This window comes from Dasypus novemcinctus, chromosome 1 (assembly GCF_030445035.2).
Source record: "Dasypus novemcinctus isolate mDasNov1 chromosome 1, mDasNov1.1.hap2, whole genome shotgun sequence".
In the NCBI taxonomy this organism is placed as follows: Eukaryota; Metazoa; Chordata; class Mammalia; order Cingulata; family Dasypodidae; genus Dasypus; species Dasypus novemcinctus.
The window spans coordinates 119267650-119294649 of NC_080673.1; the positions used below are offsets into that span (position 1 = coordinate 119267650).

Below are 27000 nucleotides of genomic sequence, written 5' to 3' on the forward strand. Positions count from 1 at the left end.
TCAATAGCTTGAAGAAGAAATCACAAGGGAAATCAGTAAATATCTTGAAAGGAATGAAAAGGAGAACACAACATATCAAAAGTTATGGGATGCACTGAAGGAAGTGGTGAAAGGGAAATTTATCACCCCAAATGCTTACATTAAAAAGAAGAAAGAGCTAAAATCAAAGACTTACTGCATACCTGGAACCCTGGGAAAATTACAGCAATCTAAACACAAAGAGCAAAAGGAAATAAGAAAGATTAGATCAGAGAGAAATGAAAATGAAACCAAAACACAGAGAATTAGCAAAACCAGAAGTTGATTCTTTGAAAAAAATCAATAAAATTGACAAACCTTTAGCCGAACTAATGAGAGAGAGAACACAAATAATTAAAATCAGAAATGAAAGGAGGTACATTACTATTGAACCCACAGAGATAAAAAAGATCATAAAAGGATACTATGAAAAAAACTGTTGGCCAACAAATTAGAAAGCCTAGATGAAATGAACAAGTTCTTAGAAACACACATACAAACTACACTGATTCTAGAAGAAATAGAAAATCCCAACAAATCAATTACAAGTAAAAAGGCTCAATCAGTAAACAAAAATCTCCCAACAAAATGATACTTCTAGATGCGCTGTTATGAAACCATCTAAAAGTTATCTTCAATGGGGAAAAAAAAAAAAACCAAGTACAGAACAGTCTGTAAAAAGAGAATAGTCTGCTCTCATTTATATTAAAAATTGGATATATATATCTATATACCATAAAATTTCTGGAATAATATACAAGAAAAGTAAGCAAATCTGGACATAATAATTGAGGGTCTGTGGTAGGAGGGAGATGTCATTGAATTTTTGCTATGGCATATATTGTTTTCACATCTAAATATCAGTAAAAAAAAAAAAAATTAAAAAGTTAAGGGCTCTTGGAACATGTGGCTCTTGGTTTAGTTCCCAGTCAGAACCCAGCCACCATGCCATGAGAACCCCAGTCTATGTGGAGAAGCCACACATGGGTGTCCAAGTCAACACCAGAACCAACTACATCCAGGAGGGTGAGCCATCTTGGAATTCCAGTCCACTCAAGCCTTCAAAGGATGTCAGAACCAACCACCATCTGACTACAACCATATCAGAGGCCCTAAGTTAGAACTGCTCAGTTAAGCCCTGTCAATTCACAGAGTGATGAGGAAAAAACGTAAATTGTTTTAAGCCATGGAAAAATGAAAGCTAGTTAAAGATTCTGTTTTAAAATGGCAGCCTGATCATGTGCATTTATTTCTTTCCCTCTTGGTATCCCACTAAAATAACATTTTAAAAATTGAGGCAAAACTCTGCAAGAGCAAAGAGAAGAAACATCAAGGAAACAGAAGACAAGTGTCAGGAGGTGGATGACTTAGCAGACCTGAGAAATTGGTGGTGACTAAAGGTATTTTCTAGAGAAATGGAACAGAAAAGGCTTAGTGGAGGGCAAGGGTGAAACCTGGGTTTCTAAATTGGAGTATCCTATAAAAGTCCAATAATAGTAAGTGTAAGCTGTCACCAAATCATTCATTTGTGTGAAGAGAATAAAGATATTTTTAGAAATACCCAAATACAAAATATTTACTTGCTGTACATGTTTCATAGGAAACTACTAGAGCCTGTGTTTCAGCAAAATGAAGGTATTAACTGAGAAACTGGAAGACACAGGATCAAAAATACAGAAAGTTCAAACCGTGATGGTAGTTAGGCAATAGGCCTACAAACAGCCAGTTCAAGTAAGACCAGGACTACTGAGAGCTCCTGGAAAATGGGGTTTGGGACACTGGTGTGTACAGGCATTTGAAAAAACATCCAACAGATCTGGCAGACCTGAAGGAAAACTTAACCATCCCTACATAGAAAATGTTACATGTGGAAAAGAGAAGGTAAGGTAGCCATTAACTTCAGGAAAAACAAAAAGTGGCAAAGGAATGGAAACATAATCATAGATACCTACTATTTGGCTCAATAGGAAGTGATGTTTTAGGTTCTTGTTTAATAATGTAACAATGACTATAAAAACTGAGACAAGTATGGAGGAGAAACTAAAGCAGTAATAACAGGGAGTCAAAAGACAATGGCTACAACTGAAAATGGGAGGATTGCATCCAGCATCCAGGTGGAATCTGAGCCTCCTCTTGACATAAAGGTGCAATGGACACAACCAATCCAGTGTCCACATAGAAGAGGTGGCATTGGATTGGGAAAAGTGGACATAATGGACAAAGGGTATGGGGAAAGGCAGGAAGAGATGAGAGGTGGAGGCGTCTTCGGGACATGGAGCTGCCCTGGATGGTGCTTCAGAGGTAATCACCGGACATTGTAAATCCTCACAGGGCCTACATGATGGAATAGAGGAGAGTATGGGCCATGATGTGAACCAATGTATATGAGGTGCAGAGGTGCCCAAAGATGTACTTACCAAATCCAATGGATGTGTCATGATGATGGGAACGAGTGTTGTTGGGGGGGCGGAGAGGGGGGGGTGGGGGGGTGGGGTTGAATGGGACCTCACATATATATTTTTAATGTAATATTATTACAAAGTCAATAAAAAATAAAAAAATTAAAAAAAAAAAAAAAAGACAATGGCTAATATAAAATAAGAAATCAGCATGTTACTTAAAAAACAGAAAAAACACAAGAAATAGCTCAAAAGTCTGGAAGTAGATGCTTCTGGGACATGAGGCTGGAACATGAGGGTTGCTATTTTCATTATAAATCTATTTAATCTTTAAGTAATTTATGTGTATTCATGATACAAGTGATTTTTATTTTAATCATCATAAATTTAGTATTAAATAATTATAAGAATCACATGAAATAAAGTAAAATCATTGGGTTCAATAATAGAAACCAAGGTAGATATTTTCTTGTTGGTAGTTATTTTTAAAACTCAAAATGCCAGCAAAGAAGTCTTGCCAGTCTAAATATAAACTAAGACACTATATTCTTCTCTCCTGTAAGAGTCAAGAATCCATCCCAAAGTCTACCTTACATTTAACAAAATAAATCCAACTTGAAGGTTTGATAAGTGACAGGAAACTACTCAAAGTTTTAACCAAGAGAAATGTGACAAATGTGCTTTCATAATTACAGAATCAGAGGCAAGTGTTTTACTCTCATGTTTCTGAACACTTTAGGACAAATTTCTTAGCTGATATTAACATTATCTCCCTATAATCATAAACCTTCTAACCTGATTTTTAAAACAGACTACCTTAAAAATGAATAAATTATTTTGCCCTTGAAAGAATATAATACATTCCAAAACTTATTTCCAGGAATGTTCTTTCTTTAGGTGTATCAGTAATAGTTGACAAAATGAAGTAGTACAGATAGCAAACTGGACTGGATGGAAACTTGAATACAAAGGGAGAAAAACTACTTAGGAAAATGTAGGTCACCCCAGAAATTATTCTCTGAAAACTACCTGTAGTAGTTTGATATTGTTTATGAATTCCAAAAGTAGATATTGGATTATGTTTGGAAACTGGTCTGTTCCTCTGGGCATATTAGATTAGTGGATTCAGTGGTTTCACTTTTACTTGATTAAATTATGATTAAAGCTTTGATTGGGTCATGTCAGTAAGAGGTTGAGAAAACTACAGGGCAGAGGAGAGAGAGTGTGTTTTGCTGCTGGAACCATGGAAAGTAAACACACTGGAGAAGACAGAGGAATAGAGACAGCTCCATAGACATGGCAGAGGCCTCAGGAAGAGAGATCCTGATAGTCTACAGCTGACCTTGTGGAGAGACCTGAGCAGCTGAGCCCCAAAAGACTCAAGCCCCTGGGAGAGAGGCAAAGCCTGAAGGAACTGGGACCACGGAGCCTTAGGAGGAAGAAGGAACCCTCGCAGAGACCAGCAGCCATCTTGCTCCAACACGTGGCAAGAGAGTTTGGTGAGAGAAGTAACTTACACTTTATGGCTTCATGACTATAAGCTTCTACCCCAAATAAATTCCCTTTATAAAAGCCAACAGATTTCTGGTACTTTGCATCAGAGCCCCTTTGGCTAATACACTCTCATCATTATTTCAGATTGTGTTTCACTTTCTGGTTTTCTAGAATGAAAAACAAAACAGAGATCAGGATCTGAAGGGGCCTTTATTAAAGAAGGAGCAGAATGAAGGAGAACATGATACAATGACATACTTAAAGAACTGGATATACTTCTCCATCATTCTGTATATTTTCACCTTAATGATATATGGAAAGGAATCAGCCATATTGTATTCAGTTTCCAAAACTATACTAAGAATTTATTTATTGAAAAACTCTGAAAGCTAAAATGAAAGCTATTAAGATCTAAAGGGAAAACTACAAATAAATTTCATTTGCTCTTTTAAAAGTGAAAAATGAGGGAGCAGAAGTAGCTCAAGTGGTTGAGCACCTGCTTACCACATGGGAGGTCCTGGGTTCCTTCCCTGGTGCCTCCAAAAAACAAAACAAAACAAAACAAAGAAACAACTAGAAAACAAAGAAACAAAAGACCAATACAATGGAGCCAATGTGGCTCAGTGATTGAGTGCTGGCTTCCCACATGTAATGTCTGGGGTTCAATTCTGAGCCCCAGAACCTAAAAAAAAAGGAAAAAATAAGTTATGATAATAGTAAATCTTTAAATAGCACCAGGCACTGTTCTAAGTGCTTTACATATATTAACTCCTTTACAACCCTCTGAGATAGGTACTATTATTAAACTCACTTGACAAAGAACTGGAGACAGAAAAATCAACAAAATTTCCAAAAGTTTACTTAGCTACTTAGTGGTAGTGCCAGGTATTCACATCAGCAGTCTAGCTTTTAAAAGTACATTTTAAAATCAACTTCTTATAAGTTTTTTCTATGACTGGTCAAATTTTATGGAATAAGAATCTGTTAATCCTAATTTTATCCTATGAATCTAAAATCACAAAAACATGTGGTATAGTACACCACACACAAAGTTTTACTTATAATAAACCATGTCTGGAAAACTAACTACCCTGATTAATTCTATACAAAAACTATTTCCTAGGGACAAACACTAATATAAAAGTTTCTCTGTAAATTGTACTTAATCACTCCAAATATTTGAATGTTTCTTTACTACAATTTACTAAGAAATTTTCAAATACATGAAGTAATTATTAACCAAGTACTTTTTAAAAGCACAACTACGGAGTATGTGCTATTTAAAACCATGACCAAGGAAAGTGCCCTATAAATGGTAAAAAATATTTTTAAAAGAAGCTAGAATAACATGTAGTAAATAATGGCTGCTGTAAATTCAACCAATATAAATAAAAACAAACATGGAAAATATTTTGGCTACATATCAATACAAAGCATTTTCCTTAGCTTACCTGCCAGATAGAGGGCAAATGATATAAATCTATGGTAGCGAATGAGGAACTGAAGTTGCTCTTCTCTTTGAACAAATGTAGCAAAATAATCAGCTACAGTCTCTCCATAGAAAAAGTAGTTTACACACAGTAGAAAGTACCTACAATTTAAAAACAATTACCTTTTTTATATTTGAAGTTTTTTTTCCCTCAAACTCAACAGAATTATTTCCTACATCTTGATGATGATGTAAGTTCAAAAGACCAAATCAGGATATATTTTACCAAGATGCTATTTTTCTGTTTAATTTTAATTTCAAACTTATCAGACAACAAAAATTTACTGAATATAGTTCATGCCTTTATTAAACAGCTCAAAATCTAAAGGCAGAGAGACATGATTAGGAAACAATGTAGAAAATACTCCTCCTCTCCTTCTACACACATAAGCACACACACTTCATAATGAAGAGTAACTCCCAAATACTCATAACACTAAGGCTTTTCAAAATTAGAGATCCTAAGACAAATTCCCACCTGTCCTAAGGAAGATTAATGGAGAAAGAAGGAAGAGGTAATTTCACCTCTCTACTTCCCTGAAAAAACTGGTATTTTCTCCCCTCTCAATGCTCCAGAGAAGGACTGAAGTTGAACAGTGATTCCTCAGAGGGAGCAGGGAGGGGTGGGAGAAACCGGCAGGTCTAAATCTCCAGAAACTTTTAAAAACTACTTAAAATCACTTGTCTCTCCCCCAGTCTTGAAATATCCTTATAGGCGGAGAGGTAACCCTATTTAGATTTTACTGATGGGGGCTTGTGTGAGTGAAGAAAAAGGCTGAGAAATCCTGCCTTAGCGATCCTCCCGTGATATTTTTTGTAAAAGGCGAAAGATTTATACGATCTGAAGAGAAACCAGAGTATTTCCATGATATCCTTTGAAGGCAGAGTGCTAGCTAGCCTCTATGTGGAAGTGCCAAGACGTGGTTTTCTTTTGGCATTCACTGAAGGAATTAGATCCCACTATTCTCAAAGTAAAGGGCAAGTATTCTCATTTCCACTAACTGCATTACCATTTTCCATTTTCCTCCAAAGGAAACCACCCCTGACTCCTCGGTAAGGCTATCAAGGCCTACTCTACCCTACAGATCCAACATTTTGCCACTATTTCCCAATAAATATCTTCTCAGAAGGGCCAGGAACACCTCATCATCTGTAGTCTACGCCACATCTGTCCCACATCTATCTACATCCTGATGGTTGCTGCTTCTCCAAATCAGAACATTTTCTTCTATCCAAAGTTTGTCTTTATTTCAAGTGCCAGTTACTATATCACCTTCTCTGTGAGGTCCTCTACAATCACTGGAACCCTCCCGAACCTAAATTTTCTTTTTCTATCCTTACAATCAATCTTGCTACGTTTAGCATTTAATATTCTCTAATTACCTATCTATCTAGCATTTCCTGTATACTCTGCCACTCATAAAGAAACTTGCTAGAAGGAAAAATCAGCTTACTACTTAAGTTTGTCACTTTAAAATTCATTATGATCTACCTGCTATTGTTTTGTTTTAGGAAGATCTGTCCTCATGAAAAAAAAAGAATCTAAATGATAGAATGTTACCACCCAATTCAAGAAACTATGATTTGATCTTTCTAAACCCTAAAGAGTGATACATATTTTTTAATAAGACACTGACTCCATTACCTGATACTAATTAAATAACTATTAAAAGACATGACCAGTTAGGTTAAATATGAATTATTGCATTATCATGTTCCCTGCACAAGGTCTTGATTGCTAAGAATTATATTTGAAGATCATTTTAAAGATATAAACTTCAAATGTTAAAATTCATTTGGTGATTTTTTAAAAACTAACTTTACATGCATTTATATATATTTGGTGTGGTCTCATATCATCTAAAGGGAAATAAAGTAAAAGAGTATATGTATTTGTAACACATTATGGACAAAGTTTTGTTAAAATTATAATTATAAAGCATATAAAATGCATACTTTTTTCAAAAGGAGAAGACAGGTGTATATATGCAACAAAAATTAGGTATCTCTACAAAAGACTAAAAGATGAGCTATGAGAACAGTTGTGTTGAATTGGTAGAGTTAAAGGTGATTTTCTTCTCTTCAAAATTCAATTATATTCTTTTATCTTTTCCAAAATAAATCTATAAGGCCAACTGTGTATTAACTGATCATGATGCTTCCTTTACAAACTTTAAAAAAGAATCTGATTTTCAAATTTGAAATAGTTTTAAGTTACTTACCAGCTTAGTGTTCTAAACCATGGCAGATCATAAGAACGATAGACTCTATAACCTATAGTGATAATTTCATGGAAGCATTTCACTTGGATGCCCAGAACCTGAAGCCAAGAGAAAACATTAACATACATTTCTCAATATTTAGACTTGTTCTTAATCATTTAAAAGTAGACTACTGTCATATGTATTAAAAAATTTACTATGTTTATTTTTAATTATTCAATTATGTAGTAGCAAAAACTCAACAGTCAACGTCTCTAAACAAAGTGATGTCCCAAAGGTGTAAGCAAAGCAGCATTTTATTTAAAAGATTTGAGAGATGCTTCCCAGGGTTGGGGCAGCACTGGAGTTCAAAGTCTGAGGGATGTGAATGGTTGGTCACAGTTGACTAAGCCATAAATACTCATCACTACTACTTTGTTTCTTGAGATAGTCCATTAGTTATCCTAAAAAAATGATCACATGTGAAATATATTTATTTTTAGCCATACATTCTGATATACTTGCCAAGCATAAAGATACTGTCAGGACAAATAACTAGAACACTTTCTACCCAATCCTTCAGGAGTTGGGTATGGTTCCTTTCATTTTCCCAGTTGTGCCACCTTTCTCAATGCCAGCTATGTCTCTGATGAATCTAAGCCAAACTACCATGATCAATTACAAGCAGCTTCTGCATTTCTGGCAACTTGGTCCAGCCAACTGAGTTTATGAAGTTCTGTTTGCACAGAATCCTAAATACAGGCCAGTAAATGGATAAGCATTTATAAATCCCTGTTTAACGGTCTATTTGGTAATCCTTCAAAGTGCTGCATGTACAGGAGTTGGGTGAAGGTAATTCCTGAAGACGTAGCATCATATCTAATGCCTGGCTCAAGTCAATTCCAAGCCTTAAAGAGCAAATAGCAAGTTGAGCACTTATTACATGACTAATGAATCAAAATCTGTGACTACAGCAGACTTATTATCTTTTTAAAAAAAGATACATAGATCACACAAAATGTTACATTAAAAAATATAAGAGGTTCCCATATAACCCACTCCCCATACCCCCCACTCCTCCCACATCAACAACTTCTTTCATTAGTGTGGCACATTCACTGCATTTGGTGAGTACATTTTGGAGCACTGCTACACAGCATGGATCATCGTTTATGTTGTAGTTTATGCTCTCTCCCAGTCCAGTCAGTGGGTTAGGGCAGGATATATAATGTCCTGCATCTGTCCCTGCAATATAATTTAAACCTGTAAAGAGTATACTGTCCTTGAGCTACAAATGGATTTTATTTTTTAAAAGTTATAGGAAAACACAAAAAAGCAAATATACAGCCCCTCAAACCCAAAAATATTCACTATCTGGTGGTTGGGGAAGTCATGGACATGCTCAGCAGCCATCTCCCAGCTTTGTCTACCCCTTTCCTTCTCCCCTCCTGCTTGATTGCTGTGCAGATGTTTCTGTATGTTTCCACTTTGCAGTCTAGGAGAGACATTAAGACTCAACTGTGAAAAACGAGTTACCCAGAAATAAAATGGTCTGACCTACCTTGTACTCCAAACCAGGGACAAGCAGCCCCAGCTGCTACTCAGGGTGGAAACTGCAACCTTTGATGCTTGAGCATGCTTTTTGCTCAGTGGCAGGGCCCCCCTCCCCCTGGGGTGTAGAAATACCCAACACTCAGGCAGCACAGGGTTCCTCATTTCCGACTCAAAGTACGATGTGTGGAGTCACTATCCACCGACCCTGTCCCGAATAGCTGACATCCCTGCGGGACCAGCTATGATGGGAGTTCGTCCCTCTTTTGGACCCTTTGTGCTGTGGAAGTAATAAAGTGCTCATTTGCTGAAAATCTCTGCTATGCCAGAACCTATGTTCCCATCACACACTGCACAGCAACTCACTCCTATACTTCTCCTTTACTGAAAAAGTTTGCTGAACCCTGAATAGCAGTATACTTTGGGATTGCTGTTTAATGAACGAAGAGCTATGCAAAACAGCTTTCCCAAACCTATTGTTCAGGATAAGCTTTCCTCCCTTTTATATTTATTACATGTCTATTAATTACTTAAAAGGCTAAATGTTCCTTCAACTACATATAGACTATTATACCAAACTGCTATAAACAACACTTAAAAGTCACAAATGTGTTATAACACAAAAGAAAAATTTAAACATCCTTCAAATAAGTTTTGTATAGAATATCAAATGCCATTTTTTTTTACAGAAGTAATCACAGAAAGGGAAAAATACTAGATGTTAAGATACGGCAAAGCCATATTATTTATAGAACTAATGGAGCTTTTAAAATATCAAATGCTCTGATGCCATTTCTATGAACACATTTGCTCAAGAATAAACAATAGCACTAGATATGGTATTTTACTGACAAGAGAAGAAAAAAAGTATTTTTTATATATAGTACACACATATAAATAAGATCATCAATTGTAGCTTGCAAATAGAAATAATATAGAGCTGCTGGGAAAATAGAAAACAAGGGAGTCAAAACACTAGTGTTAAAATCCTTAAAATAAATGTTTATTTTCCAGGCCTGGGAGATTGCTCAGAAATTGATGTTCATGCAATTAACACTGGTAGCAATGTAAATTTATAGGACTTTGTCAGCCCAATTAATGCGTTAAGAGCCTTAACCACAACAATCAATATGTAAATGCCTACTATGTGCTCATTGCTGAGTATACAGATAATAAAGGGCTCCTATTCTCAGAGAAGTATAGTCTATTAGGGGATAAATGCACAATTACAATACCAAGTGGAAATAGCCAAATGGATAGAAGTCCAGGCAGACAAACCTGTGCAGGTGATGGGGATGAGTAGCAGTGGGGCAGGGGAGGCAGCTATATGGAGATAGGTATGTACAAGGATGAGGCACCTTAGGGGAACTATAAGAGGCTCCAAGCTGCTGGAGCACAAAGTTGGAGATGAGAAGTAGGGAGAGAGTAGAGGAGGCCTGGTCATGAAATCACAGGACAGCGCACGAAGGACTGCACAGAGGAGACAAAATGACATGACCTCTGTTAGGGATAGCAGAGGTAGAAAGAACTGACAAGAGGAGGCAGGAAGAGTGACCGAGGGGCAAGTAAGGAGTCGCCATCCAGCAACTGCGGATGAGCATCTACACTAGGACAGGGCAGATGGATGGAGTACAGGGTGAAAGAAATACTGAGGAGGTAGAACTGATAGGATGTGATAGGTAAAGAGATTTGGGAGACTATGAGAGAGAACAGGGGAAGGCTTGGGAAAGGCAACCAACTCATGCAGGATGGGTGGGAGACAGAATTCATGAGTTCAGATTTGGCCTTGGTCAATCAATTTGAATCATGGGACTTATGGGAAATTTATTCTAAGAAAACAACCCTATATATGGAAAAAAAAAAGCTTTATGATCTATATGTTCAGGATGGTGTTATTCACAATAAAGAAAAACCACAAAATGGCATTAAAGTCTAAAACTAGCATAATGTTTTTTAAAAATTATTTCTTTAATTTTATTTCTTTCTCTCCGCCCCCCTCCCCCACAGCTGTCTGCTCTCTGTGTCCATTTGTTGTGTGTTCTTCTGCGACTGCTTCTTTCTTATCAGTGGCACCAGGAATCTGTGTTTCATTTGTTACTTCATCTTGTGTCAGCTCTCCGTGTGTGCAGCACCATTTCTGGTCAGGCTGCACTTTCTTTCGTGCTGGGCAGCTCTCCTTACAGGGTGTACTCCTTGCGTGTGCGGCTCCCCTACACTACATGGGGGACACCCCTGCATGGCAGGGTACTCCTTGTGTGCATCAGCACTGCGCGTGGGCCAGCTCCACACGGGTCAAGGAGGCCCAGAGTTTGAACCGCGGACCTCCCATGTGGTAGGCAGATGCCCTATCCATTGGGCCAAGTCTGCTTCCCAGCATAATGTTTTAAATAACTTAGGATATACTATAATCCACTGAGTAGATAGATGCATTTATCAAAGTTGATGGTTATACATACCGTGGAGCAACACAAAACGTTTGATACGATATTTAGTTTTAAAAGTAGGATACAAAATTTTTGTCACTCTATGATTAGAGCCACGTTTTTTTAAAACATAAATTTATGTTTTAAAAATAAGGAAAAGAAAATAAGGAAAAGAAATACATAAAATGGCAGTATTGACTGGTAATTAATACTGGTAGTTGACAGGGTGAGTGGGTTTTTTTTTAAATTACCTATTTTCCAAGTATCCTAAATATATTTATACAACTCTCACAAGGGGAAAACTAAACATACTATTTAAAGTGAATTATAGGGAAGCAGACTTGGTCCAGTGGTTAGGGCGTCCATCTACTACATGGGAGGTCTGCGGTTCAAACCCCGGACCTTCTTGACCCATGTGGAGCTGGCCCATGCACAGGGCTGATACGTGCAAGGAGTGCTGTGCCACGCAGGGGTGTCCCCTGCATTGGGGAGCCCCATGTGTAAGGAGTGTGTCCCGTAAGGAGAGTCACCCAGTGTGAAAGAAAGTGCAGCCTGCCCAGGAATGGTGCCGCGCACACGGAGAACTTACACAACAAGATGACGCAACGAAAAGAAACACAGATTCCTGGTGCCGCTGACAACAGAAGCGGACAAAGAAGAACACACAGCAAATAGACACAGAGAACAGACAACTGGGGTGAGGGGGTGGGAGGTGGGGAGATGGGAGGGTAGGGGGGTGGGGGGAAATAAATAAATAAATAAATCTTCTTAAAAAATAAAGTGAATTATATAATGTAAATTAAAACTGTAGGAGTTTCCAAGAAGACAGGGGGAAGTAAACCCTCTTACAATGCCTTTTATATGCTCCCGTTTGTCTTTAACTCTAAAAATGCTTTACTAAGTCCATCACTTAGAAAGTGTAATTTCAAGCTGTGAACACAACAAATAAGATACTATAAATACAAGGCTGAAGGGAAAAAAAGCTCCTTTTATCTTGAGGAACAAGAGTATGAGCTGCATCTTAAAATAGTTGCTATTATTTCCTAGAAATAATTTTTTTTAAAAAGCTAACTTGAATTAGTCATTTTTATTGCTTATATTATAATGGAAATGCAAACTAGACACAACGTATACTTCTCAAAATAGAAATGATCTAGTTAGGAATAAGAAATTACATGCATGAAAGTAACATCACCTGAGTACCAAGAAAGCATGTGTGTATATATTTGTGTGTGTATATATCCCTATATTCCCTTAACATAAATATAACATGAATATAACATGCATGTGTGTATATGTGAGTGCATGTGTGTAAGTGCAGGTATGTGCACACATATGCAATAAACTTGAATAAGAGCAGTAAGAGTTCCAATCTTCAGTATTCTTGTTTTCTCCTCTGATTAAACTCACCAATTAAAAACAAATAACTTGGAAGAAAACCATATTTTCCTTTAATGATAGGAAAAAGAGGCCCTCAATTATTTTAGGCATGCGTATGATTCTCTTAAAAAAAAAAAAAAGACTCCATATAGGTGAGTATTTCCTTAAAAGTGTTTTGAATTTTGACACACAAAAAAGTGCTTAAAAAATAGCCTTCTTTCACAAATTCTTGTCCTAGTTACTACACCAAACAATTCAGTTTGGAGAAAAATGTAACTTATTATTCACCAGAGGACCCATGCAGAGCCAACTTAAGCCAATGTATCTAAAATAATGGTGTTTTGCAACGTCTTAAGTCAAAATTATTCTCTAACAGGGAACAATAACTCAGATGGTTTCCATTATTTTCAATGACTCCTTACTTTCCAAATAAAATTCCAATTTCTTCACAAAGTGTTGCAAGACCCTCGAGGACCTCACCCTTTTTTTCCAGGCTCAAAGGCCCTAGCTCCGGAAAAATGGCTTCACCAGCCGTTTTCTGACACACCCAGCCATTTGGACCTTTGCTCACCCGGCTCCCTCCACCCTGATAGGGCCAGTTCAAAGGTCATACCATGCACAAAGCCTTCCCCGAGTGAGTTCCCCACAGTAGCTAAGTCCCTTCCTCCAGGGCCACCCACTCACCTGATGGTACTGCCAAGTGCTCTGTACACATTCACTACTTAAATACGGAGACCCCTGAAGGTGCAGAGACAGAAGACTGGGGCGGGGGGTGGGGGGGGTGGGGGCCAAATACTCCCAGACAACTGCCCATGCCTGCCAGGCTGGCTTTCAAACTTCAGACTTGCCCTCTGCCCTCACATCAAGTCAGTCCTATCCATTATCCATTTTTTTTTTTTTTTTTGGTAAGAAAAAAGCACTTTAAGATATCAGTGAATTAGCAGAACAGTGAAAGTAACTTCTTATTCACTTCTGTTATTTGGGTAACCTCAAGGAAGTACAAAATTAATGAGAGGACGAAAAGTAAAGTGAAAGCAGCCTTATGGCACAGCACCTAAGTGGTTTCAGTGTTGGAATTGTGTGTGTGTGTTTTAAATCATGTCTAATTTCCCATCAAAACTTCAGAACTTAGCATTGGCATCACCTTTTCTGGAAGCCCTCCCTAGATCAGATTAGGTTCTATTTTACTGTGCTTTACTAACCCCTTCTACCCTAAGACCTAGTCCCCTTATTCACCATACTGTTTATTGATATGATTACTTAAGTGTCTGTGCCACTAGACTGAGTTCCTTGAGGTCAGGCATCTAGCTTATAGTCATATATGTTGGGTTCATGGGTGTTGTGTGTGTATTTGTTTCATTTAATGGTTTGCACAATATCTGACACAGGCTCTATGTACCTATTATGTGTATTTAGTCTCTGCAGAATGAACCAATTGAATGGCCTTTTTTTTTTTAGGTACCAGGGCTAGGAATTGAACATAGGACCTTGTATGTGGGAAGCTGGCACTCAACCACTGAGCTACATCGACTCCCTTAAGTGGGTTTCTTTCATTTGTTTGCTTGTTCTTGGTTTTTTCTTTTTTGTTTTTAGGAGGCACTGGGAACCAAACCCAGGACCTCCCATGTGGGAAGCAGGCACTTAACTGCTTGAGCCACATCTGCTCCCCAGAATGGCCATTTTACAAATGGAATTAGTCCAGATCATTTCATGAGTCAGAAGATGCTTAAATAAATTTGTTGTCACCAAATCTTGTATTATCTCTTTTTTTTAAAGACACACTAAAATGACTTCAACTATACATAAATTCTGAAAAACAAAACAAGAAACTTTTAGGAAAGTGTAAACAAACTTACAAGAAGCATCAGCATAAAGGATCCCATATAGATGATCAGGAAAAACAATGAAATCATAGTTAAAGTAAGAATTCCACGAATCCACCAGTTTTTCCACCTACAAAGAAAATATGTGCAAAGTTAACATTTAATACGTTCTTAAGGTTTTGTGTGGTTTCAGTAGTTGAGTTACCAGACTAAGGAATTTTCCCTAAATATACTTTAAGAATTCTCTTTTACTTTTTAAAGTAACAAACAAAAAACCCCAGAGAGAAATTATTTCACCTGCTGAGACCTAAATTAAATTGAAATTTAGGTTAGCCAAAGAAAAAAGATAATTTTTGTTCAATGAGAGGCAGGATGAAGTCTGAGGTTAGGGGTACAGACAGCATGAGCTTCCAATGAGAAAAAGCAAGGAATATGCAACTAAAACTAAAACTGGACTGCGTGGAGATTTCAGTGAAATGACAAAGGAGGGAAAGTGTCAGATCTAAGGACACTTCCTTCTAATGCTCAAAGTGGGCTGCCTGCTTTCCTCAACTGGGGGCAGGGCCTTCAACAGAAAAGTATTTTCTTCTCGGGTCTTTGCTTATTCCTGAGAACACAGCTTCCCTGCTGCTATGCCCCATGGGTTCCAGGTATGCTGAAAATTAATCTCCCTTAGCCCCTAAGCCAGAAGTAGGGGCCAGTAGAACCCAACTGCCCTCCCACATCATCCCCAGCGGGTCTCACTAATGTTGTCAGTCTTCATGTGGCATGTTAATGAAATGTTGCAGGTCACTATATGAAAAGTACAGGATAACTTAAATATCTAAATATGAATACTGATTTCTGAAATGACACCTATCGCCCGTTTTCATTCGCTCAATTTTATATTACACCATATATAAAGTTCTAAGACTTTTTTTTATTTTTATAAACCTAAGTGATAGCATTTCAATTATGTTACGAGAGATTTTGATTAAACAAAGTATAATCATATAAGTGCACTGTATTTTCCACGCAGGTCCACATTTTCTATTACACAGTAACAGCTAATGTCATCCATTTATCAAATACTGATTACATTCTATTTATAATCTAACAGTATATCATAGTCTAGATACTACTAATAAAACCTACCCTATCTTAAATAACCATTTTATCCTGTCATTCATTCACTCCAGAATCTAAAATGCCCATGACATTAGGTTGAAACTCTTTTGGCTAGCTTGGAAGGTTTTACACAAGGTAAACAAATTGTACTTATTCAACTTTGTTTCTCTCTATTGTCAAACACACTATGTAGCTTCCTAAGTTTCTCAAGTGACTATAACCTTGGAGGCTAAACTGAACCGGCAACAAAAAGAGACACAGGGAAGTGGACTTGGCCCAATGGATAGGGCGTCCGCCTACCACATGAGAGGCCCACAGTTCAAACCCAGGGCCTGCTTGACCCGTGTAGAGCCATCCCATGTGCAGTGCTGATCTGTGCAAGGAGTGCCGTGTCAAGCAGGGGTGCCCCCCGTGTAGGGGAGCCCCACGCACAAGGAGTGCGCCCCGTAAGGAGAGTCGCCCAGCGTGAAAGAAAGTGCAGCCTGTCCAAGAATGGCACCGCACACACAGAGAGCTGACAGCAAGATGACGCAACAAAAAGAAACAGGATGGAAGTGGTCACAGAACACACAGAGAAATCAACTTGGGGGGGTGGGGAGGGAGAAATAAATAAATAAATCTTAAAAAAAAAGAGAGAGAGAGATTCCAGGTGCCACTGACAAGAATGCAAGTGGACACAGAAGAACACACAGTGAATGGACAGACACAGAGAGTAGACAATGTGGGGAGGAGGAGGGAAGGGGAGAGAAATTTAAAAAACTGTAATTAAAAAAACAGCTTCCATCTAGTTTTATAGATATAACTATTTTGGATTAGGAAATGAATGGATTAGGAAACTCAGCTATGTCACTGAGTTGGTTGGAGGTAAATAAAGGACCATAACCCTCATAATAAACCTGTGCTACTTGCAAGAAATTCCAAAGCATATTTAACCTTCCTTTACAATTCTCAGATTCTGAGAATGATTGAGAACCTCTTATAAGAAAGAACACTACATGAGTGCCAGAAATCAGTCCCCAGGTGGTTGCAGCCAATGTCCACATACACCTCCAAAGTCAGATGCCTAGCTTTGAGCTTCAGAGAATTTTAAAGAGATTTTTAAAAGAATTACCCCCGATTATAAAGAGGGGATCTATTCTCTTTCCTATCATCCCAAAATTCCATGCCAACCCCAAACCTGGGTTCTTGAGGAACACAGTCTGAACCGTGGACCTCCCATGTGGTAGACGGACACCCTAACCACTGGGCCAAGTCCATTTCCTGGTTGTCTTTTTATGATACCGGTATTTTCCCCTCCCATATAGAGATATGTCTCCTTCCCCAACAAGACCAAGGACCTAATTCCACTTTCTCTAATCTAAATGGCTCTTCCCAAATCCCAAGAATATCTAATATGCAAAGGCAGGCACATAAAATATTATCACATACTTAAATATAACATATTTTCATTGATACTGTAATACAAAATCATCTTTCAGGACAGAGGCACTAAATTCCAAATAGCATGATATAGGAGGAAAAAAAATCATTGTTATTAAAACCCAGAGGATCATCTGGCTCAGAATTCAAAACTTTCCATTTTCTTTACCATATTACAATAATCACATTACAGAAAGCTGGGATTTTGGTTCTAAATCATAACCAAATTCCCACCCCATGTATTGTATAGATAAAGGAACTAAGAATAAGTAGGAGAGAATTTCATTTCTATCTAATGTCCTCAGGTTCCATGGGCCAGAAATGAGATTTTTTCAGAAGTATATAGTTAAGCATTGCCCCAGTGGTTATACACTTCTTCACATAAGTTGTGTGGTACCCAGTGTCTTACTGTTACCATAACTTTTAAGTAGTTCTTATTTTTCAAGTAATAAGCTTTGTTAATTATTTTCCTAGCAGCACCAGCATCAGGAGTCATTGAGAATCTGTGGTGGAAAGGCAGTTCACCGGAGCCAAGAATTAGGACCCAGAGGCACTCCTCATGAATAAACAGGAGCTTGGTGGATCACTATTAGTCAGAGAACAGGAATTTTGAAAGAAAATCCACCTACCAGCCTTTTAAATTTTGTTAAATTTTTTTAAGTTTTGGAGGCACCAGGGACTGAACCTGAGACTTGGTATGTGGGAAGCAGGCACTCAACTGCTGAGCTACAATCACCCCTGGAGGACGTGGGCAGGAAGTGGACAGGAAGCATGCAGGTCCTCAGAAAGAAGGAAGCTTAAGAGCACCTGTGAGGCTTCACTTGGCTGTTTCCAGGGTTTTTCAACCTTAGCATGAATAACAGTTGGGGCCAGACAATATTTCTTGTGGGCAGCTATCCTAATTTTTATGACTTTCAGCAACAGCTCTGGTCTCTAATCACTAGATTACTGTAGCACCATCCTCTTGTGACAACAACCTAAAATGTCTCCAGACACTGCCAAAAGTCCCTGGGGATAGAGGGGAGGGGGTAAAACTGTCCCTGGATGAGAATCAGAAAACTACACTCACAGCTAAAGAATGGCTTCACTGAAATAGAGCTAGACTGCTGAAGAAGTCATGGGTACACTCAGTGGCCATCTCCCAGCCCATCAGTCCCCACTTTTTTCCTCTTGCTTGCTTGTGTGCAAATGTTTTTCAGTATTTATCCATTTTGCAGCCTAGGAGAGACATTAAGTCTCAACCACGAAAAAATTACCCAGAAATACAACAGCCTAACTGTACCTTAAAGTGGAAACCAGTAACAAGCAGTTCTGCTGCTTGCCATGACGGCAACTCCGCACAGACGTTGCTTGACATAGGCTTTTTGCTGAGCAGCAGGATCCCCTCCCCCTAAGGTGTATAAATACCCATCCTTCAGGTAGCACAGGGTCCCTCATTTCCAATGCAAAATAGAGCATATAGAGCCTCCGTCCACCAACCCTGACCTGAGCAGTTGGTCTCCCCAGGGGAATGCCACAATGGGACCTATTCCCCTGTTCTTTTGAACCCTTTGTGCCATGTAAGTAATAAAGTGGTGATTTGCTGAGAAACTCTGGTGTGCCTAAGCCTGTATTTCCACGACACACTACGCAGCAACTCACTCCACAAAGACTTAAGGGACTCATGAGTGTTTCTAAAGACTCACACAAAGGTCGAAAAGTGGACTGGGACAGACACTTGCAAGGGAATTAAGACCTTTCAGGCCCTTCCCAATTTTAACAACATATGCCCTTTTGGCATTATATATTCAAGCCTGAAAAATTAGTATAAACCTTTACCAAGCAATTTCACTTCAAAGATTTTATCCTAAGGAAATAATTATGAGTGCTAAAGCAATTTACCTATAAAATAAAATGAAACAATGCAAAGTTTTGTCAAATTATGAAAATTTAGAAATAAACTAAATGTAGAGCAATAGGTAAACAGTTCAGTAAGTTAAACCATAGCCACACAAAGGAGTATATTATGCAGCCATGAAAAAATGTTCCTGAATTCTATTTAAAAGCATGAAATGTGATCCTAATATACTATCAAATTAAAATAGCAAGGCAGACATGAATGAGTATGGTCCCATTTTTACATTATTTACATATATATGTGCAAAAGAAAAACAAAATCTTCCAAGAGGAAAAACCAAAATATTTTAATATTTTGGTGGGAATAGTACAGGGGTTTTTCCCTATAACTTATGGAAATTTCTTACGTACTTACTATTTTTAACCTAAGCTTCTACAACTTCTAAGTCTTTGCAAGGCTCCTTTTAAAAATATATATTAGAGAAAGAAGATGCTAAAATGTAAAAGGTAGAGGTTTTGAAATTTTCAGGTAATCTTTTTTTTTTTTAATTTTCTTGAAAAGATTAAAACTGGCTATATATTTAGTATTCATTTTTTAAAACATTTCTCTTGTGAATAGCATACAGTAGGAGCAGTTACTAAAGCCACAAGTTCAGAAGGTGCCATCATCACATACTAGCTATATGATCTTTGACATATAACTTATCTGTGCCTCAGTTTCCTCACTTCTAAAGGAGGTGCATAACTATACTTGTGTTATAGGATTGCTGTGAGAATAAATTAGTCAATATGACTTAAGTACTTAGAGCAGTGCCTGGCACATAATTCATGCTCAATAAACACTAGTTACTATCATTTGCTATTGCTAACCTACACCGGAAAAAGAGAAAAAAACCCTTCATTACTAAGGAAGATCTTACTGTGAAAGACATATAGGAATCCAGCATCACTCTTACATAACTTCAATATGAAAAATTTCAGATCTGAGATAGACATTTATTGATGAGACAGTAAGGGAAAAGCCCATCTGTGAACAAGGCCACCAACACAACTGGGAACAAGAACTATTAAAATAATAATCATGGTGACGGCCTTGGCCCAGTGGTTAGGGTGTCCGTCTACCACATGGGAGGTCTGCGGTTCAAACCCCGGGCCTCCTTGACCCGTGTGGAGCTGGCCCACGTGCAGTGCTGATGGGCGCAAGGAGTGCCATGCCACGCAGGGTGTCCCCGCGTAGGGGAGCCCCACAGGCAAGGAGCGTGACCGGTAAGGAGAGCCGTCCAGCGTGAAAGAAAGTGCAGCCTGCCCAGGAATGGCGCCGCCCACACGGAGAGCTGACACAACAAGATGACGCAACAAAAAGAAACACAGATTCCTGTGCTGCTGACAACACAAGTGGACAAAGAAACAAGATGCAGCAAATAGACACGAGAACAGACAACCGGGGTGGGGGGAAGGGGAGAGAAATAAATAAATAAATTTTTAAAAATAATCATAATCATAATCATAATCATGCTTTAAACAACTGTTGCCAAAAATTTTTTCCCTTGGTTAAAAAAGATGAAAGTTTTGCTTTGAACCAATTCCTTCTATTATGGATATCCCCTAGAAATTAAAAAACCAAAATTCATATTGCATTTACTAATATGACTAAACCATTATTTTTCTGTTTTTTCCTTTCTTTTTAAAAAAATTTATTGTCTTTTTTTAAAGATAAAACCATTGTTTTTCAAACTGAACATTATGACCCATGAGTAGTTGAGTCAATTTAGTAAAGTACATCTAGCATTTTTTGTTTAATAACATAGAACAGGACAAATCATGAAGGAAATCAGAGAGAATCACACAGTAATGACAAGAACTGCTTCATAAAATTTTTACAGCAGTTAAAATCTGTGTGTCTCCTGGGTTTTGGTGTAAAATGTATTTCTTAATGTGTGTCACATTCAAAAAAGTTGAATAATGTTGTTCTATAGCAATATTTAAGATTTCACATAACAATCTGGATAAAAGTTTACTTTAATTATACTTTCATAAGCTTTGTAATTCATATTATTAAAGCATACAATGGAGGGCTATATAAAATTAGCTCAAACTTGGTGGTGAGTATACATTAAAAGATACAGCATATAGAAGGTAAGCTATGAAACAGTAAGGATTTACAGAGTAATTTTAGATAATTTTTAACTCAGTTGAAAGAAAAAAATATTTATTTCTGTCTAGCATTTAAAAAACAAGAAACAGAAATTATGGAACTTTATTAGATGATCCAATAAAAAAGCAGCCTGATGTGGTAAACAGATTACTGGCTTCAGAATCTCACAGACTGGGGCAAGAATCCCAGCTCTGCCTCTTACTATGTTACTTTCACTAGTGAACCTCTCAGACTTGGTTTTCTCACACTTCCAACAGATACTAAGAATTAAATGAAAAGATATTAGTACTGTGCCTCATTAAGTATTCAAAAGGATACGCCTTCTCTCTCATAGCTCCAAATTTTACAAAAAGTCAAACTCATCATGTGCATAAGGAGAACCTCACAGCTTATCTTGTGCCCCAGCTATATTCATCTTCAGCCAATCATACCTTGAAGATAAACCAGATAGAGCTCTCTTGAGGATCTCAGGGGTTCTATCTGTGGATGGTAGGATTTCTGGAACATCAGAATCTGCTCTGGAATCCAAATCTCCATACCTGTCATCAATATCTGTTTCCTAAAATTAAAGGAAAATCATTTTGTAAAACAGGGGGGAAAAAGCATGCATGTGTTTGCCAATGCATTTATTTATTGCTAAACTGTCAAATTTCAGTTTTATAACCTGAAACAAAGAAACAGCTATTAATTTATCTTTAACATCCAAGCACTGTTGTATTTCCTTGTTAGGAAACTTTGATTGCCTTTGCTAAAATCTATCCATAGTAAAGATTAATTTAGACAAAAGTCACTCAATACTCTCATATTTTATAAATTATAAACTTATCATAAGTTAAAAAGCATGTATTTATTGTTTTCCTACGTAACTGGGAGAACATGGTTTTAACCCTATGTAGTCCTAATCAGTTGTTCCCCATCTCTTTTTATTCATTTGACTACATCAAAACAATAACAAGAGTAAAAGTAATATTTATATATTTTTAGAGGACTTCAACTTCCATTGTTTTTATTAGACTCTTGAGAGACAACCCCATCCGAGCAGGTTAAACAGACATTATCATCTGATAGGTAAACTACGATCAAAAGCACTTTCTTTGATGGTGAGATATTTTCATTTTACTTAAAACCCAAACTGCCTTCCAAGCATGCATGCACAGGAGCTGTGTGTGTTGGGGAAGGTAGGGGCAGTGGGAAACAAGGATGGGGTGGGAAGCTCTGAGAACCTAGACAAAGGTGGTCATTGTAGAATTTCCAGGGATAGGGTGGCCACGGCAATTTAAAGAACAGAGACATCTAAGCTCAGTGGTAAAGTTGTTTGTTGTGCTGTAATATAACCGTCTTCGCTCCTACACGTCCCCCTTCCAACCTCAACCCCTCCTCTACCCCAGCCACCTTCAGTGAAAAGTGCTAGATACTAATGCCTTGGGAGAGAGGTTTACAGAAAGGGACACTGGGGCATGGGGCCTAACTGGGGTAGAGGGAAAAGGATATTCACAGGAGGCAAATGTAAGCAGAAGCACATTTCTGAAGCCAGAGGTCAGCATTCAGTAGCACAGTGTTTGGCACTGCAAGGGTACTGTGGTAGCTGGGGAGCTGGAAGGGAAACTGATTTGAGAACAATCCTTGGAGAACACAAATAAGTGTGGTGCTATGTCCTAGGTCAGGGGTTCTTAAACTTTTTTTTGTTCCCTTTGTCACTCAGGTGAAATGAATACTACTGTAATTTATTTACTGCATACATTCATAAGGGAAGGAAATGCTAGATTTCCATTAGAGGAAATTCAAGCTCACGGACCCCCTGAAATCTTCTGTGGACCCCTGAAAACCCCTGTTCTAGATGACGGGAGCAAGTGACAGCTTGGCCAGCTGCCCTGGTGCAATAATACTTAATGTGGTCTCTGAAGTAATGATCTATTCCAAATGCAGGGCCTTCTAGATCGAAACCTTGAATTGAATCCAGTTTTTGTAAGCCTTCCTCCCCATCCCTTCAAACATCTTCCTTGCTCGTGTTGACTTTGCAGTCCTTGGAAATGGAAGATACAGGAAGTTCTAAGTACAGCTAACAAGCATGTTTTTAGCTTGTTAACTACATAAACTTAACGTTGTTTATTATCAAGATTATGAAACTACATTTTCAAAAGCATATATATATAAAATCCTAGGAATGAAAGCACCTAGAAGCCCATGTTCAGGAATCTCAAACCAAACTCAATTCTTATTAGTTTCAAAATTTTGGCAAATTTCATTACCACTCTTAGTTGTTTCTTCCTCCATAAAATGAACTGTTTAATACAACTCCAAGGACTTAGTAAATGAAAAGAATAATAAGCTATTATTATGATTGAATCAAGTCTTCCAATTCCTCTTGAAGTGGTTTACCAAATAAAATTTTAGCCTTTGGGAATATTTTTAATTTTCACAAAACAACAGTAAGTTTTAGTTTACTAACTATAATAACAATTATAAAACTAAATGTGTCATTATACCAAAAATTACAAACAAAATAGACATATCCAATTCCCACTATAATGCTGAGTCAGTTGGCGCCATACAACTTAAAGAGAGATGTTGGTTAAGCAAGTCAGAGTACCTGCTATCAGTCTGACATGACCAATAAATAGAAGAGTGGGACATACTACGTCTTCTCTTTTTCCCACCACATTTTATATATATATATGTATATGTATATGTGTGTAATATATATATATATATTTCTGCCTAACAATGCTCAACTCTCCTGCATACAACCAGAAATGCATTAATTCCCTACAGAATAGGGTCCCCATCACATTTTTTTCCCACTTTCAATAACGCAGAGTTGACAGAGGTGGTGTATGTGACATTAGGGATGGTGGCTAATGGAAGTGATAACATAAGGCAACATCATCATGTCAAGGAAGAGCCCTACACTGCGACTCAGGAGTTACCAGTTCTAATTCCACTTCCACACTAACTAGCATTGTGACAAAAAGGAAATCATTTAACCCTGAGGAAAGGGCATCAGTTTCCTCATTTACAAAATAAAAGCATTGGGCTAGAATTCAAACTGTGCTCCTCAAAACACTCAAGTTTTCTGCAAGCCACTTCAGAGTCCACTTGGCAAAGTCTACCTCTATTGTAATGTCTAAAATTACCTGTGCTGCCTTGACACCTTTGAGCCTCACAGCGTCCCAAAGGCCCAACCATGAGTTTCCCTGCTCTGGCCAGATATGCCCCTACCCAGCAGGAAAGGCTCTCCACCTGGCTCGATCCTCCCACATAAGCTGGACCAACAGCATCCCACCTGGTCTTCAACCCACCGGGCTTCACTCCTTGCCAACCCATGAAATTTCGCCAATAAGTCAATCACATCTCTCGTGGGAATCAGGGGTCATGTCAACCTCTTGCTATTACAAATCCTGCCTCCCACTGCCTCTGCTTCCTCATTCTATTCCTGAGTACAATTCCCATGTAGTCCTGTGGGAGATGCCTTGTCCTCCTTTGGGGCTAAGAGTATGTTTGATTAGTAAACCTCTGTTTGATTTCATGTGTCTGATGGCATGGGTTCAGCCACCTGGTACTCTTTAAGGGTGGGGGATCCCACCTTCACCAATGAGGTGAAAAAGATGTGATCCAAACACCCTGAACAAAGCTGTTATCTGTATTATATAAGCTTCTGATTTCAATTTTATATAATGAGACACTGAAACTTAAAAAGAAACAACTTAAGACTTAACTTAAATCCTTGATTTCCAAACTAATAATTAAAGAATAAAAGACAATTTCTAAATACTGCCACCACTTTGGAGCAATGTTACTCAACTACTGGAATTAAAAGCAGGGTCCCTTGTCTTTCTGTATTTCAGTATGGCCCCTCAGTTACAAAGATGCCAGACTTGAGAAAAAGAAAGCAAGCCGCTAATTGGAGAGTGAGCAAGAGAAAGAAGAAAACAGCACTTTAATGATAAAACAAAATAAAGCCACAGGGCATTGCACATGCTAAATGAGGGTATTTAAAATTTTTAAGAAAAGCAAATGAGAAGCTGCATCTTCTCAAGCCTACACCTGAAAGATGATGATCCTCAACTCCCACCGTGGGTGCTGTGTTTTCCCACCACTCATCAGGTGATCTCAGGTACCCTCAGAGCTTCTCTTTTCACCTCTGTATATCACCTCTGTATATCGATGACCCGCCCACCCCATAAACCTGCATCTCTAGCTCCCCAACTTGCCATCTCCAGGTAGGCTTCCCACCAGCATCACCTAAAATGCAATATGAGCAAACTGATCTCCCTTTCTTCCACGCTAAACCTGCTGCACCCTTCTGTCGTTCCTACTGTAGTGAAGACTCCACCACCAAACCAGTTAACCAGTTACTTGGGTCAGAAAGACAGGCATCAACTTAACACTTGCTTCCCCTTTATGCCATGCATTTAGTCAGCACCAAGCCCCTCATTTTCCTTCCTCTCCTTCCTCAGCAACTGCTACCACCCTCGCTGAGCATCATCTCCTCTCAGGTAACTCATCTCCGTAACTCCAGTCCTGCTTTCTCTAATTCATTTTCCACAGTGTAGTCAAAAGAACCCTTCTAAATTGCAAATCTGATTTTTAAGACTCCCCTGCTACCAGCGGATAAAGTCAAACAACATTGCTTTTATTGTTATTTATGTTCAGACTCTGCTCTTCTGGTGCCACTTTAATGACTCTCCCATGTTCACACAGTGTCATTCTTTCTCCTGCAACCAGATGTTTGCTTTATGTATAAAGCACAAAATGTACATTCTCCAACTCATGGCAGAGGGAAGCCATGGATGACTGCCAGACACAGTCAGGGACAGGCTGCCCTCCTGCCCTCTCGCCTTCTCTCCTTTGGCCCAGGTCCCTTACCTGATGGGGTAGAACTGACAGAGTGCCCCATCCCCACCATTCCAAGGGTCTACCCAGGCTGGGAGTACAGTTCTCAAAAAAAAAAGCAGCAAGAACAAAAACCAAAACCAACACATACACACACAGAGCTCTAAAATAAGCCATGGACTATAGGAATAGTACAATTATAAAAATGTTCTATCATCAACTGCAAAAAGTGTACCTCACCAATGCAAGCTGTTACTAATAGGGTAGTATTTGGGAACTGTATTTTATGCATGATTTTTCTGTAAACCTGTAACTTTCTAATAAAAAATTTTTTAATTGAAAAAAAAAAGTACACTCTTTTACCCACATTTTCTATCCCAAACCTCCCTCCCCATTCCTCAAACTGTGCTGCTGCCCACTTATCCTCTGACCTTAGCTTCAAAGTCACTTCCTTTAGAAAAGTCTCCCCGTCCTTCAATTATGTTTTCAAAGTTCCCTTTATTTTACCTATTAGCCAATATTAAAATGATCTGTTTGCTTGTCTGAAACTTCCAGTAGTCCATAAGCTTTGTGAGCAAGGAAATGTTGTCCATTTGCCTCTTGAAACTCAAGAGTCCAGCAGAGGACTCTGCACAGTGGTTGGAATTTATTAGGCACTAAATAAATAGGTGTTTAATGAATTGAGCCTGCCAACTCACGTGAACATTTAAGATTAAACTAAGTTCTCACCTGTTCTTTTTTTCAAAAATTTTTATTGTCTTTCTTTTAAAGATACATAGGTCACACAACATATTACATTAAAAAATATAAGAGGTTCCCATATACCCCACTCCCCACCCCCTCCGCCACTCCTCGCACATCAACAACCTCTT

General features: G+C 38.2%; 1 protein-coding gene across 1 annotated transcript in view; it reads right to left on the reverse strand.

The window, feature by feature from the left end:
• The window catches only part of CDS1 (CDP-diacylglycerol synthase 1), a 91346-nt gene that overhangs the window by 41624 nt on the left and 22722 nt on the right, over window positions 1-27000 (reverse strand). The window contains exons 2-5 of the mRNA XM_058296198.2: window positions 21727-21854; window positions 14812-14908; window positions 7623-7720; window positions 5363-5502 (exon numbers count right to left, since the gene is read on the reverse strand). Of these exons, the coding sequence (XP_058152181.1) occupies window positions 5363-5502; window positions 7623-7720; window positions 14812-14908; window positions 21727-21854 (463 nt within the window). The remainder of the gene's footprint in view (window positions 1-5362; window positions 5503-7622; window positions 7721-14811; window positions 14909-21726; window positions 21855-27000) is intronic.